The sequence below is a fragment of the Oncorhynchus gorbuscha genome, linkage group LG08 (assembly GCF_021184085.1).
Source record: "Oncorhynchus gorbuscha isolate QuinsamMale2020 ecotype Even-year linkage group LG08, OgorEven_v1.0, whole genome shotgun sequence".
NCBI classification, from domain to species: Eukaryota; Metazoa; Chordata; class Actinopteri; order Salmoniformes; family Salmonidae; genus Oncorhynchus; species Oncorhynchus gorbuscha.
Genome location: NC_060180.1, coordinates 8,988,559 through 9,001,095, shown reverse-complemented (window position 1 = coordinate 9,001,095; position 12,537 = coordinate 8,988,559). Strand labels below are relative to the sequence as shown.

The 12,537-nt window shown below is 43.9% G+C and overlaps 1 protein-coding gene across 3 annotated transcripts in view; it reads right to left on the bottom strand.

The window, feature by feature from the left end:
• LOC124041166 (zinc transporter 6-like) overlaps nucleotides 1-12,537 on the bottom strand; it is an 83,460-nt gene that overhangs the window by 23,061 nt on the left and 47,862 nt on the right. For all 3 annotated transcript variants that reach the window (XM_046358413.1, XM_046358414.1, XM_046358415.1), the window contains 2 exons: nucleotides 3,811-3,846; nucleotides 2,962-3,056 (listed from right to left, as the gene is read on the bottom strand). In XM_046358413.1, the coding sequence (XP_046214369.1) occupies nucleotides 2,962-3,056; nucleotides 3,811-3,846 (131 nt within the window). The remainder of the gene's footprint in view (nucleotides 1-2,961; nucleotides 3,057-3,810; nucleotides 3,847-12,537) is intronic.

The following is a 12,537-nucleotide window of genomic DNA, read 5'->3' as shown; positions in this document are numbered from 1 at the left end:
AAACGTTTGACCTCTGTCATTGCCAACAAAGGGTATATAACAAAGTATTGAGATAAGCTTTTGTTATTGACCAAATACTTATTTTCCACCATAATTTGCAAATAAATTAATAAAAAATCCTAAAATGTGATTTTCTGGATTTTTTTTCTCATTTTGTTTGTCATAGTTGAAGTGTACCTATGATAAATTACAGGCCTCTCTCATCTTTTTAAGTGGGAGAACTTGCACAATTGGTGGCTGACTAAATACTTTTTTGCCCCACTGTATGTCAAAGTTTGTCACATGCACAGGATACAGAAGGTGTAAATGGTACAGGTAGCTAGCTAAACAACGAACCATAATCCCAACCCATAACATTACTACCATGCATGAATCTGCAGGTAGCTAAAGCTAACCAACTAGGTTCAATGTTAGCTAGCTAACAGACTAACAATGCAAAAGGATTTCTGAGATACAAATAATATTACTACACAGATCATACATGTAATGTAACGTTAGCTAGCAAGCCAGCCAGCTAACGTTAGTTAGCTAACTAACAGTATGTTTTAACATGCAATGAAAATTGAGAAAATTAGAAACACAATATCTGAAAATGTAGCTAGCTAGACTCTCTTAACCATATACATGGCTTAACGCTTCTCCCTCTCTGTCAAGGATGCCATAGTTGCCCTTAGTTTGAAAATGCAATCCAGAGATGTGTTTTATACAACAGCCTTCTTTGTGTTCTCTTTTTGACTCCCTCCGCATATTTGCAATCAAACGCCAGAATTTTCTACTTGGGTTTCATACCCTGCTTCCACCGGGCATTCCAGTGATTTCAAAACTAGGTCAACTTCTTTGGTGACAACATTGTTGATCACCGTCTGATTCAATGATTTTATTTTAACCTAAATCAGGGATTTCCTCATTGTCTGATTCATTTTCAGAGTCAGAATGGCACGATCATCCAGCAATAGCAACACTTTTGAAGTTTGTGATATCTTTCAAAAAAGCTGCATTAGAAAGGATTACCTACACATACTGAGCAGCTCATGTTAAACATATGAATGCTACATGGCAGACCAATCCGAATTCATCCCTCAGCATGTCCAGCCCAGCCATTATCTCTGCCAATAATGGTTAGCTGGAAGGTTCCTGTCTATCTCTGTAGCTAAACCAACTAGGTTCATAATTTAATAATTATATTCATATTTAAGGATGGCAAACATACACAAGCAAGACAGACTTTATCACACATGCATTAGTACGATAAACAGAGCGATAGCAGAGAACTGACTGCACTTTACTAAACGAGCGGGAGATCACCAACTCACAAGTTAGTGCTGTGGATACAAGCAGTACGCGGGGGCAGTAAGTCAGAATACAGGTCAAAGATGCTTGGGACACTTCACCATTACCCTCCTTAAAAACAATGACATTTCTTGAAACATTGACAAATTGTTAAGTCTACCAAATGTAGTGTACTGTGTTCGTAATTGTTTTGGGGACAGAAAACTGAGTTGGAATGTCGACTCAGTTTCATCCTGCTCCATCTTCTAGCTCTGCCTGCACTTGACCTCCTCTCCTCACTATATCCGCTGTTGACTGAACATTCCAATCGAATTAAAGAGATGACCCCATGTGACATGCCGGAGTTTCACCTTTTGTCTGATCTAAAGGTGCACACTAATATGACAATCATCAGTCATTGTGTACTACATCACTGTTACTCAACACAACCTGCTAAGATCAAAAACACAAGAACTCCTCCTTCCAAACCGAGGAGAGGATTGGTGGAGGCACAAGCAGAGCCATTCAGAGGTCTCCTCTGTGGCACGTGACTGGGTGACAGACAAGGCCGACTGAGAAGACTGCTCATTCGTCCATGATCTAAGCACATCTCGTGTCGTAATGGTCCTCGAGCAGATTAAGTCATTCTAAGGCAAGGCGAAGGAGGACAGCAAGACAGCCGTAGGGCTCCTAACCAAGCATACTGCTCCACTAAAGACCTTAATTACATAAGATAGCAGAGCCATTTAGCCTTCCTAAGAGGCCATGGACCAAATACACCCCATCTGCACTGATCAAAAACATTGGGCAAACCGGAGCGGACATTAATACAGAAAAGGCCATAGACGAAGGGGACAGTGTCAACATTTTGCTTGTGTGTTGTAAACATTGGGCTCAAAACAAACAAAGACAGAAAGCTCAGCTTTCTACGCTGCCCTCTATTAGGTAGAGTGCTGACTGTGTGATCTCCATGGGTTGTGTTTTCCTCTCGTCTCCCTCCATTCATTCATTTACTCCAGCTCTCTTCTATGGCCATTCTCATCTCTTTCGCTCACCTTACTGCTTACCTCCCATCGCTCCTCGTTCTCTAGCAAACTTAGTTTTTTCTCAGAATACTGGTTGTATTGTGAGCTAGAGAAGAGACCTTGCTAATGACGTGCAAAGGGCTGTGTGTGTACACTATGAAAAGTCTCATTGGATTTCAGTGAGACTGTTGTAGGGGGTCAACTAGTATAGGGGCTGGATTGTCCCAGAGTCCATAACTGTGTCAATGACGATTTACAAACTAACAGTGAGAGATGACAGCTTGGGCCCTGCTTAGTGAATCACTGCAGCCACAGACAGGCATCGTGCAGCGCCAGCTCCCCAGCTGGCAGCTCAGGTTAATAGCAGCCAGAATGTCACAGACAACCATGTACAGCAGGACAAGGCACAGTAGGGCGGCACCATGGCTACTAGGACTGCCATGTACCACAGACAGAATTGATTATCAATGACTGTGTGGAATCCATTACTGACAAACACAGTTGAAAACAAGACCTAATACTATCCCAGAATGAACTACAAAAATGTTGCTTTATAAATTACATACTGTGATATCGGCAACCTCTTTTTCCATACAGTAAGTTAGTAGAGACAGTTCATTATAACCTCCGATATACTAGGCAGTGAGGACAGTCAGAGTTGACCTACCTTCTGAGACGTAGACAAAGGGCTTGTTCTTCACAGAGAGAAGAGTTAGTAGGTTGAAGAACAGAGCTACAAAGGTCCCCACCAACAGACGACCCCTACACAGACACACACGTACCATTATCAGTACAAAATAGACGCACACATAGCACACACACTCTCCATGGCTTGTACAGTTGTCTCCATTGCCGTTCACTACACAAGTATTAGGCTAATTACTGTGCACACAATCAAGTTAAGAGTAATATTATTGCTAAAATTAAGTTGGAATACATGACACTTTCACAATGAAGTTAAAGAGGAAGTGAATTGTGATGGAAAACAAACACGTGTAAAAGTGTCCAAAACACAAACATCAAAACAACCAAATGGAGACTATTCTTTTTTTTATATCCAAAAACAAATCAACTGAGGCAGATTTTAATGCTGAGGGAAGTCAGTGGGTGCTGCATTGTAAATGGATGTTCTACACTAGATTAAATGTTGTGGTACCTGGAACATGTGACGTCTTGCCTGGCTAACACCTGCTGCCCAGCAGTGAAAATAATACTTGTGGTTTTAGTGATAGTGCACTCCAATGTTCCACTGCTTTGAAATGTAATCTCGTCAACGGAGACGGGTTTAAGTCGGTCTTGTTTTCATCAAACTACTAATCTTTGTTTCATAATGGTGATCCAGGCTGTGGCGAGTGATGGCAACATAATTAGCTGAAAATCACATTGTTTTCAGTTTAGAGGGACGAGAGCGACGGTAGGCTAGCACTGTCTGGACCTGCCTGTGATGTTTGTTTGGGCTGCTGTTCTCCCTGGAGTGTGTGTGTGGGCAAGCGTGTTTGGACCGGGGCCTACTTACGTGTGCACCTCAGGCTGCTCCACGAATCTCTCCACACTGACAAAATAACAGAAGGGAAGAAAAACAGTGTCACATAGAAACATGGGACAAGTTAATAAACAAGAAAGGTACCACATGACCTGACAAGGAAACCCTCTGTTGGGCTGTTATAGTACAAGGGAACTTCATATACCAGGAAACTCTCTATTGGGCTGCTGTTCTAGTCGCAGTTATCCATTTTATCATAGTTGATACTCGAAATCGGATCTTCTCGTGATCGGAAATTCCGGAAGTGAGCTTTAAATGCCAGTAAAGTGTATACCTCAAGCGCGCATTGCTTCGCTATCACTCAGAGCTCATCGTTATGTTCCTTAACTCTTCCACACACAATGTTCAAAAGCAATCGACCCTGACAGATGAAAATACACATGATTTATTTAGTCCTATTCAATTATCAACAAAATAAGCTAATAAATAGCATAATGCATGGCTGGCTACTGCAGCCTGTATTTATTACAAACACAGATTTACAGTGCCTTCGGAAAGTATTCACACCCCTGAATCTTATCACATTTTGTTGGTTTACAACCTGAATGGATTAAATAGAGATGTTGTGACTGGATTACACACAATACACCATAATGAAAAAGTGGAATTATGTTTGATATTTTTTACAAATGATTTCAAAATTTAAAGTTGAAATGTCTTGAGTCAACTACTCAACCCCTTTGTTATGACAAGCCTAAATAAGTTCAGGAGTAGAAATTTGCTTAACAAGTCACATAATTAGTTGCATGGACTCCCTCTGTTCGCAATAGTGTTTAACATTATTTTTGAATGACTACCTCATCTCGGTACCCCACACATACAATTATCTGTAAGGTCCCTCAGCCGAGCAGTGAATTTCAAACACAGATTCAACCACAAAGACCAGGGAGGTTTTCCAATGCCTCACAAAGAAGAGCGCCTATTGGTAGATGTTTAAAACAACTCAAAAAGCAGACATTGAATATCCCTTTGAGCATGTTGAAGTTATTAATTACATATTGGATGGTGTATCAATACACCCAGTCACTACAAAGATACAGGCGTCCTTTCTAACTCAGTTGCCAGAGGAAGAAAACTGCTCAGGGATTTCACCTTGAGGCCAATGGTGTCTTTAAAACAGATACATAGTTTAATGGCTGTGAAAACTGAGGATGTATCAGCCTAATTGACAGAGTGAAAAGAAGGAAGCCTGTACAGAATAAAAAATCCAAAACATGCATCCTGTTTGCAACAAGGCACTAAAGAAATACTGCAAAAAAATAGGCAAAGCAATTAGCCCCTTGTCTTCAGGACAAAACATTATGTTTGGGGCAAATCCAATACAACACATTAATGAGTACCACTCCCCCAAATTTTCAAGCATAGTGGTGGCTGCATTATGTTATAGGCATGCTTGTAATCGTTAAGGACTGGGGAGTTTTTCAGGATAAAGAAATTAATGGAATGGAGCTATGCACAGGCAAATTCCTAGAGCATAACCTGGTTCAGTCGGCTTTTCATCAGACACCGGGAGATTAATTCACCTTTCAGCAGGACAATAACCAAGGTCAAATATACACTGGAGTTGCTTACCAAGAATGTGAATGTTCCTGAGTGACTAGTTACAGTTTTGACTTATATCGAAGGCAAGACGTGAAAACGGATGTGTAGCAAATTTGCAAAAGTTTTCTAATAACATGTTTTCACTTTGTCATTATGGGGTATTGTGTGTAGATGGGTGAAAAAAATATATGATTTTCTAACGATCTGTTGCTCTGTAAACATGCCTAAGGTGAGAATAAATAACAATAGCATGCAAGCATGGGCTTGGATCATGACACAACGACAGACGTCAACAATGGAATAATTATTTGGACAGACAAAGTAGGCCTACTTAACAACGCCAAGCAGAAAGTGGATGGGAAATAACTACATTGAACAACTATGTCCAACTATGGATTCCGATTCAAACACAATGTTTGGAGAAGGGGAGACTTGTGACCCTGAGACGAGTGACTGAGTGAGTGAAACAGAGGCGTGCGCTGTCTGGAGAAATTAGTGCAGAAGGAGAGCGGCTTGCTTCATTCCAAATCGTCGTAGCAGGCTCAACCAATATCCTGCCCATTTCTTTACAGACGGAGAAACTAGCCGACAGTTGTTTAACCACATAGCGCTTCACACTGAGTGAAAGAGAGATGCTGGTAGCTGAAAATACTTTTTCTCAGATCCCGGAAAATGAGAAAATATACTTGTGTCATAATCGAATTTGGAAAATTCTCCATATCCATTACGATACTCGTTTTGTCCGAGTACTTGGCACACCCCTAGAATAAGGGCACTTCCTATACCAGGGAAAACACATGGCACTAGTAATAATGAGGGGAGTCTGCGCTGAGATGCTAAGGCGGAGTGATATAATAAAAGAGATGGCCAGGACACGCTGGGAGCTACATGGCCGATTAAGTCTGATAGTAACACTAGAACCGATCACTGGGACAACAGCCATCAGAAACAGGCCACTAAAGGCTATTTACAGAAGTGGTTTGGCATATGTCTCCAGGATAGATTTGTCCTTTCGGTGGATGACCAAAACCTTTGTCCAGTATTCATGGCAACATTAAGGGAAGAAGGTATGGAGCCAGCCTAGATTTACCATACACTTACCCCAAATCAACCTGGACTCGGGTAGATGTAACATAGTACATTTAAATCTGAGATACTCCAATTAGTATATGTTCCATTTTGTATGGCATGTATATTCATTTGTGGATGGATGTCCATCACCCATTTTGTATGATGGATTATGAATTGCAATTCGGACAATATGCTACAAATTGCAATTCGTGCAATATGTTACGAATTTGCAAAACCTATGATATGTCACAAATTCCTATTTGTTGTGGCTAACACTAGCTAAGTGGCTAACTTTAGCTAGGCTAGGGCTTAGGTTAGGAGTTGGGTTAAAGTTATCAAGCATGCTAAGTAGTTGCAAAGTAGCTAAAAAGTAGAAAGTTGTCACAAAATTGCTAAACTGCTAAAGTTGTCCATGGTGTGATTAGACCATGCAACCTTTGTGTTGCTAAACTTTGGTGTTACAAATCAAATCAAATTTTATTTGTCACATACACATGGTTAGCAGATGTTAATGCGAGTGTAGCGAAATCAAATCAAATCAAATCAAATCAAATTTATTTATATAGCCCTTCGTACATCAGCTGATATCTCAAAGTGCTGTACAGAAACCCAGCCTAAAACCCCAAACAGCAAACAATGCAGGTGTAAAAGCACGGTGGCTAGGAAAAACTCCCTAGAAAGGCCAAAACCTAGGAAGAAACCTAGAGAGGAACCGGGCTATGTGGGGTGGCCAGTCCTCTTCTGGCTGTGCCGGGTAGAGATTATAACAGAAAATGACCAAGATGTTCAAATGTTCATAAATGACCAGCATGGTCAAATAATAATAAGGCAGAACAGTTGAAACTGGAGCAGCAGCACAGTCAGGTGGACTGGGGACAGCAAGGAGCCATCATGTCAGGTAGTCCTGGGGCACGGTCCTAGGGCTCAGGTCCTCCGAGAGAGAGAAAGAAAGAGAGAATTAGAGAGAGCATATGTGGGGTGGCCAGTCCTCTTCTGGCTGTGCCGGGTGGAGATTATAACAGAACGTGGCCAAGATGTTCAAATGTTCATAAATGACCAGCATGGTTGAATAATAGTAAGGCAGAACAGTTGAAACTGGAGCAGGAGCCTGGCCAGGTGGACTGGGGACAGCAAGGAGTCCTCATGTCAGGTAGTCCTGGGACATGGTCCTAGGGCCCAGGCCAGTTGAAACTGGAGCAGCAGCATGGCCAGGTGGACTGGGGACAGCAAGGAGTCATCATGTCAGGTAGTCCTGGGGCATGGTTCTAGGGCTCAGGTCCTCCGAGAGAGAGAAAGAAGGAGAGAATTAGAGAACGCACACTTAGATTTACACAGGACACCGAATAGGACAGGAGAAGTACTCCAGATAAACAAACTGACCCTAGCCCCCCGACACAAACTACTGCAGCATAAATACTGGAGGCTGAGACAGGAGGGGTCAGGAGACACTGTGGCCCCATCCGAGGACACCCCCGGACAGGGCCAAACAGGAAGGATATAACCCCACCCACTTTGCCAAAGCACAGCCCCCACACCACTAGAGGGAAATCTTCAACCACCAACTTACCATCCTGAGACAAGGCCGAGTATAGCCCACAAAGATCTCCGACACGGTACAACCCAAGGGGGGGAACCCAGACAGGCCGACCACAACAGTGAATCAACCCACCCAGGTGACGCACCCCCCAGGGACGGCACGAGAGAGCCCCAGCAAGCCAGTGACTCAGCCCCGTAACAGGGTTAGAGGCAGAGAATCCCAGTGGAAAAAGGGGAACCGGCCAGGCAGAGACAGCAAGGGCGGTTCGTTGCTCCAGAGCCTTTCCGTTCACCTTCCCACTCCTGGGCCAGACTACACTCAATCATATGACCCACTGAAGAGATGAGTCTTCAGTAAAGACTTAAAGGTTGAGACCGAGTTTGCGTCTCTGACATGGGTAGGCAGACCGTTCCATAAAAATGGAGCTCTATAGGAGAAAGCCCTGCCTCCAGCTGTTTGCTTAGAAATTCTAGGGACAATTAGGAGGCCTGCGTCTTGTGACCGTAGCGTACGTATAGGTATGTACGGCAGGACCAAATCAGAGAGGTAGGTAGGAGCAAGCCCATGTAATGCTTTGTAGGTTAGCAGTAAAACCTTGAAATCAGCCCTTGCTTTGACAGGAAGCCAGTGTAGAGAGGCTAGCACTGGAGTAATATGATCAAATTTTTTGGTTCTAGTCAGGATTCTAGCAGCCGTATTTAGCACTAACTGAAGTTTATTTAGTGCTTTATCCGGGTAGCCGGAAAATAGAGCATTGCAGTAGTCTAACCTAGAAGTGACAAAAGCATGGATTAATTTTTCTGCATCATTTTTGGACAGAAAGTTTCTGATTTTTGCAATGTTACGTAGATGGAAAAAAGCTGTCCTCGAAATGGTCTTGATATGTTCTTCAAAAGAGAGATCAGGGTCCAGAGTAACGCCGAGGTCCTTCACAGTTTTATTTGAGACGACTGTACAACCATTAAGATTAATTGTCAGATTCAACAGAAGATCTCTTTGTTTCTTGGGACCTAGAACAAGCATCTCTGTTTTGTCCGAGTTTAATAGTAGAAAGTTTGCAGCCATCCACTTCCTTATGTCTGAAACACATGCTTCTAGCGAGGGCAATTTTGGTGCTTGTGCTTGTGCTTCTAGTTCCGACAATGCAGTGATAACCAACAAGTAATCTAACTAACAATTCCAAAACTACTGTCTTATACACAGTGTAAGGGGATAAAGAATATGTACATAAGGATATATGAATGAGTGATGGTACAGAGCAGCATACAGTAGATGGTATCGAGTACAGTATATACATATGAGATGAGTATGTGGACAAAGTAAACAAAGTGGCATAGTTAAAGTGGCTAGTGATACATGTATTACATAAGGATGCAGTCGATGATGTAGAGTACAGTATATACGTATGCATATGAGATGAATAATGTAGGGTAAGTACATTATATAAGGTAGCATTGTTTAAAGTGGCTAGTGATATATTTACATCATTTCCCATCAATTCCCATTATTAAAGTGGCTGGAGTTGGGTCAGTGTCAATGACAGTGTGTTGGCAGCAGCCACTCAATGTTAGTGGTGGCTGTTTAACAGTCTGATGGCCTTGAGATAGAAGCTGTTTTTCAGTCTCTCGGTCCCAGCTTTGATGCACCTGTACTGACCTCGCCTTCTGGATGATAGCGGGGTGAACAGGCAGTGGTTCGGGTGGTTGATGTGCTTGATGATCTTTATGGCCTTCCTGTAACATCGGGTGGTGTAGGTGTCCTGGAGGGCAGGTAGTTTGCCCCCGGTGATGCGTTGTGCAGACCTCACTACCCTCTGGAGAGCCTTACGGTTGAGGGCGGAGCAGTTGCCGTACCAGGCGGTGGTACAGCCCGCCAGGATGCTCTCGATTGTGCATCTGTAGAAGTTTGTGAGTGCTTTTGGTGACAAGCCGAATTTGATGACTGAGCTGGAGGCGTGCGTGGCCACGCAGTCGTGGGTGAACAGGGAGTACAGGAGAGGGCTCAGAACGCACCCTTGTGGGGCCCCCGTGTTGAGGATCAGCGGAGAGGAGATGTTGTTGCCTACCCTCACCACCTGGGGGCGGCCCGTCAGGAAGTCCAGTACCCAGTTGCACAGGGCTGGGTCGAGACCCAGGGTCTCGAGCTTGATGACAAGCTTGGAGGGTACTATGGTGTTGAATGCCGAGCTGTAGTCGATGAACAGCATTCTCACATAGGTATTCCTCTTGTCCAGGTGGGTTAGGGCAGTGTGCAGTGTGGTTGAGATTGCATCGTCTGTGGACCTATTTGGGCGGTAAGCAAACTGGAGTGGGTCTGGGGTGTCAGGTAGGGTGGAGGTGATATGGTCCTTGACTAGTCTCTCAAAGCACTTCATGATGACGGAAGTGAGTGCTACGGGGCGGTAGTCGTTTAGGTCAGTTACCTTAGCTTTCTTGGGAACAGGAACAATGGTGGCCCTCTTGAAGCATGTGGGAACAGCAGACTGGTATAGGGATTGATTGAATATGTCCGTAAACACACCGGCCAGCTGGTCTGAGCATGCTCTGAGGGCGCGGCTGGGGATGCCGTCTGGGCCTGCAGCCTTGCGAGGGTTAACACGTTTAAATGTCTTACTCACCTCGGCTGCAGTGAAGGAGAGACCGCATGTTTTCGTTGCAGGCCGTGTCAGTGGCACTGTATTGTCCTCAAAGCGGGCAAAAAAGTTATTTAGTCTGCCTGGGAGCAAGACATCCTGGTCCGTGACTGGGCTGGGTTTCTTCTTGTAGTCCGTGATTGACTGTAGACCCTGCCACATGCCTCTTGTGTCTGAGCCGTTGAATTGAGATTCCACTTTGTCTCTGTACTGACGCTTAGCTTGTTTAATAGCCTTGCGGAGGGAATAGCTGCACTGTTTGTATTCAGTCATGTTGCCAGACACCTTGCCCTGATTAAAAGCAGTGGTTCGCGCTTTCAGTTTCACGCGAATGCTGCCATCAATCCACGGTTTCTGGTTAGGGAATGTTTTTATCGTTGCTATGGGAACGACATCTTCGACGCACGTTCTAATGAACTCGCACACCGAATCAGCGTATTCGTCAATACTACCCATCCACCCTGACCAACCACCATACTTTAGTTTTTGCCCCCTAAGGTCGATGTCCGCGTCCCTACAAAATCTAATTTGCAAAATTACAAAAATTCCCAATAAAGATCTGTCCGTTTCAGCTAGAGATCAGTTTTTGCATTGGATGCATCTCAATCCACCGCATCCACAGATGTCACATTTTCTCATCTGCAGTGAAAGATGACAGTGCTAGAGGGGTGTTTGTCAGACCATGAGACAATGAAAAAAGTATTCTCACAAAATTATCTGTACGCTTTGGCGATTTGGCCTACAAACTATTATGACCCCTCTGTGGAAAGATGACTCTCACATGTTGGTTGTTTTGCTCTAAGACGCCCACATGCCTCACAAGACTTGTCTGAAGGTACCCAAGTACCAGTTGAAAAAAATAATGGATGTACAGTCATGGCCAAAAGTTGAGAATGACACAAATATTAATTTTCAAAGTCTGCTGCCTCAGTTTGTATGATGGCAATTTGCATATACTCCAGAATGTTATGAAGAGTGATCAGATGAATTGCAAAGTCCCTCTTTGCCATGCAAATGAACTGATCACTCTGTCATGCTGATTGAGTTTGAATAACAGACTGGACGCCTCAAAAGGAGAGTGGTGCTTGGAATCATTGTTCTTCCTCTGTCATCCATGGTTACCTGCAAGGAAACATGTGCCATCATCATTGCTTTGCACAAAAAGGACTTCACAGGCAAGGATATTGCTGGCAGTAAGATTGCACCTAAATCAACCATTTATCGGATCATCAAGAACTTCAAGGAGAGCGGTTCAATTGTTGTGAAGAAGGGTTGAGGGCGCCCAAGAAAGTCCAGCAAGCGCCAGCACCGTCTCCTAAAGTTGATTCAGCTGCGGGATCAGGGCAACACCAGTACAGAGCATGCTCAGGAATGGCAGCAGGCAGGTGTGAGTGCATCTGCATGCACAGTGAGGCAAAGACTTTTGAAGGATGGCCTGGTGTCAAGAAAAGCAGCAACGAAGCCAATTCTCTCCAGAAAAAACATCAGGGACAGACAGATATTCTGCCAAAAGTTACAGCGATTGGACTGCTGAGGACTGGGGTAAGGTCATTTTCTCTGATGAATCCCCTTTCTGATTGTTTGGGGCATCCGGAATAAAGCTTGTCCGGAGAAGACAAGGTGAGAGCTACCATCAGTCCTGTGTCATGCCAACAGTAAAGCATCCTGAGACCATTCATGTGTGGGGTTGCTTCTCAACAAAGGGAGTGGGCTCACTCACAATTTTGCCTAAGAACACAGCCATGAATAAAGAATGGTACCAACACATCCCCGAGAGCAACTTCTCCCAACCATCCAGGAACAGTTTGGTGACGAACAATGCCTTTCTCAGCATGATGGAGCACCTTGCCATAAGGTAAAAGTGATAACTGAGATGCTCGGGGAACAAAACATCAATATTTTGGGCCCATGGACAGGA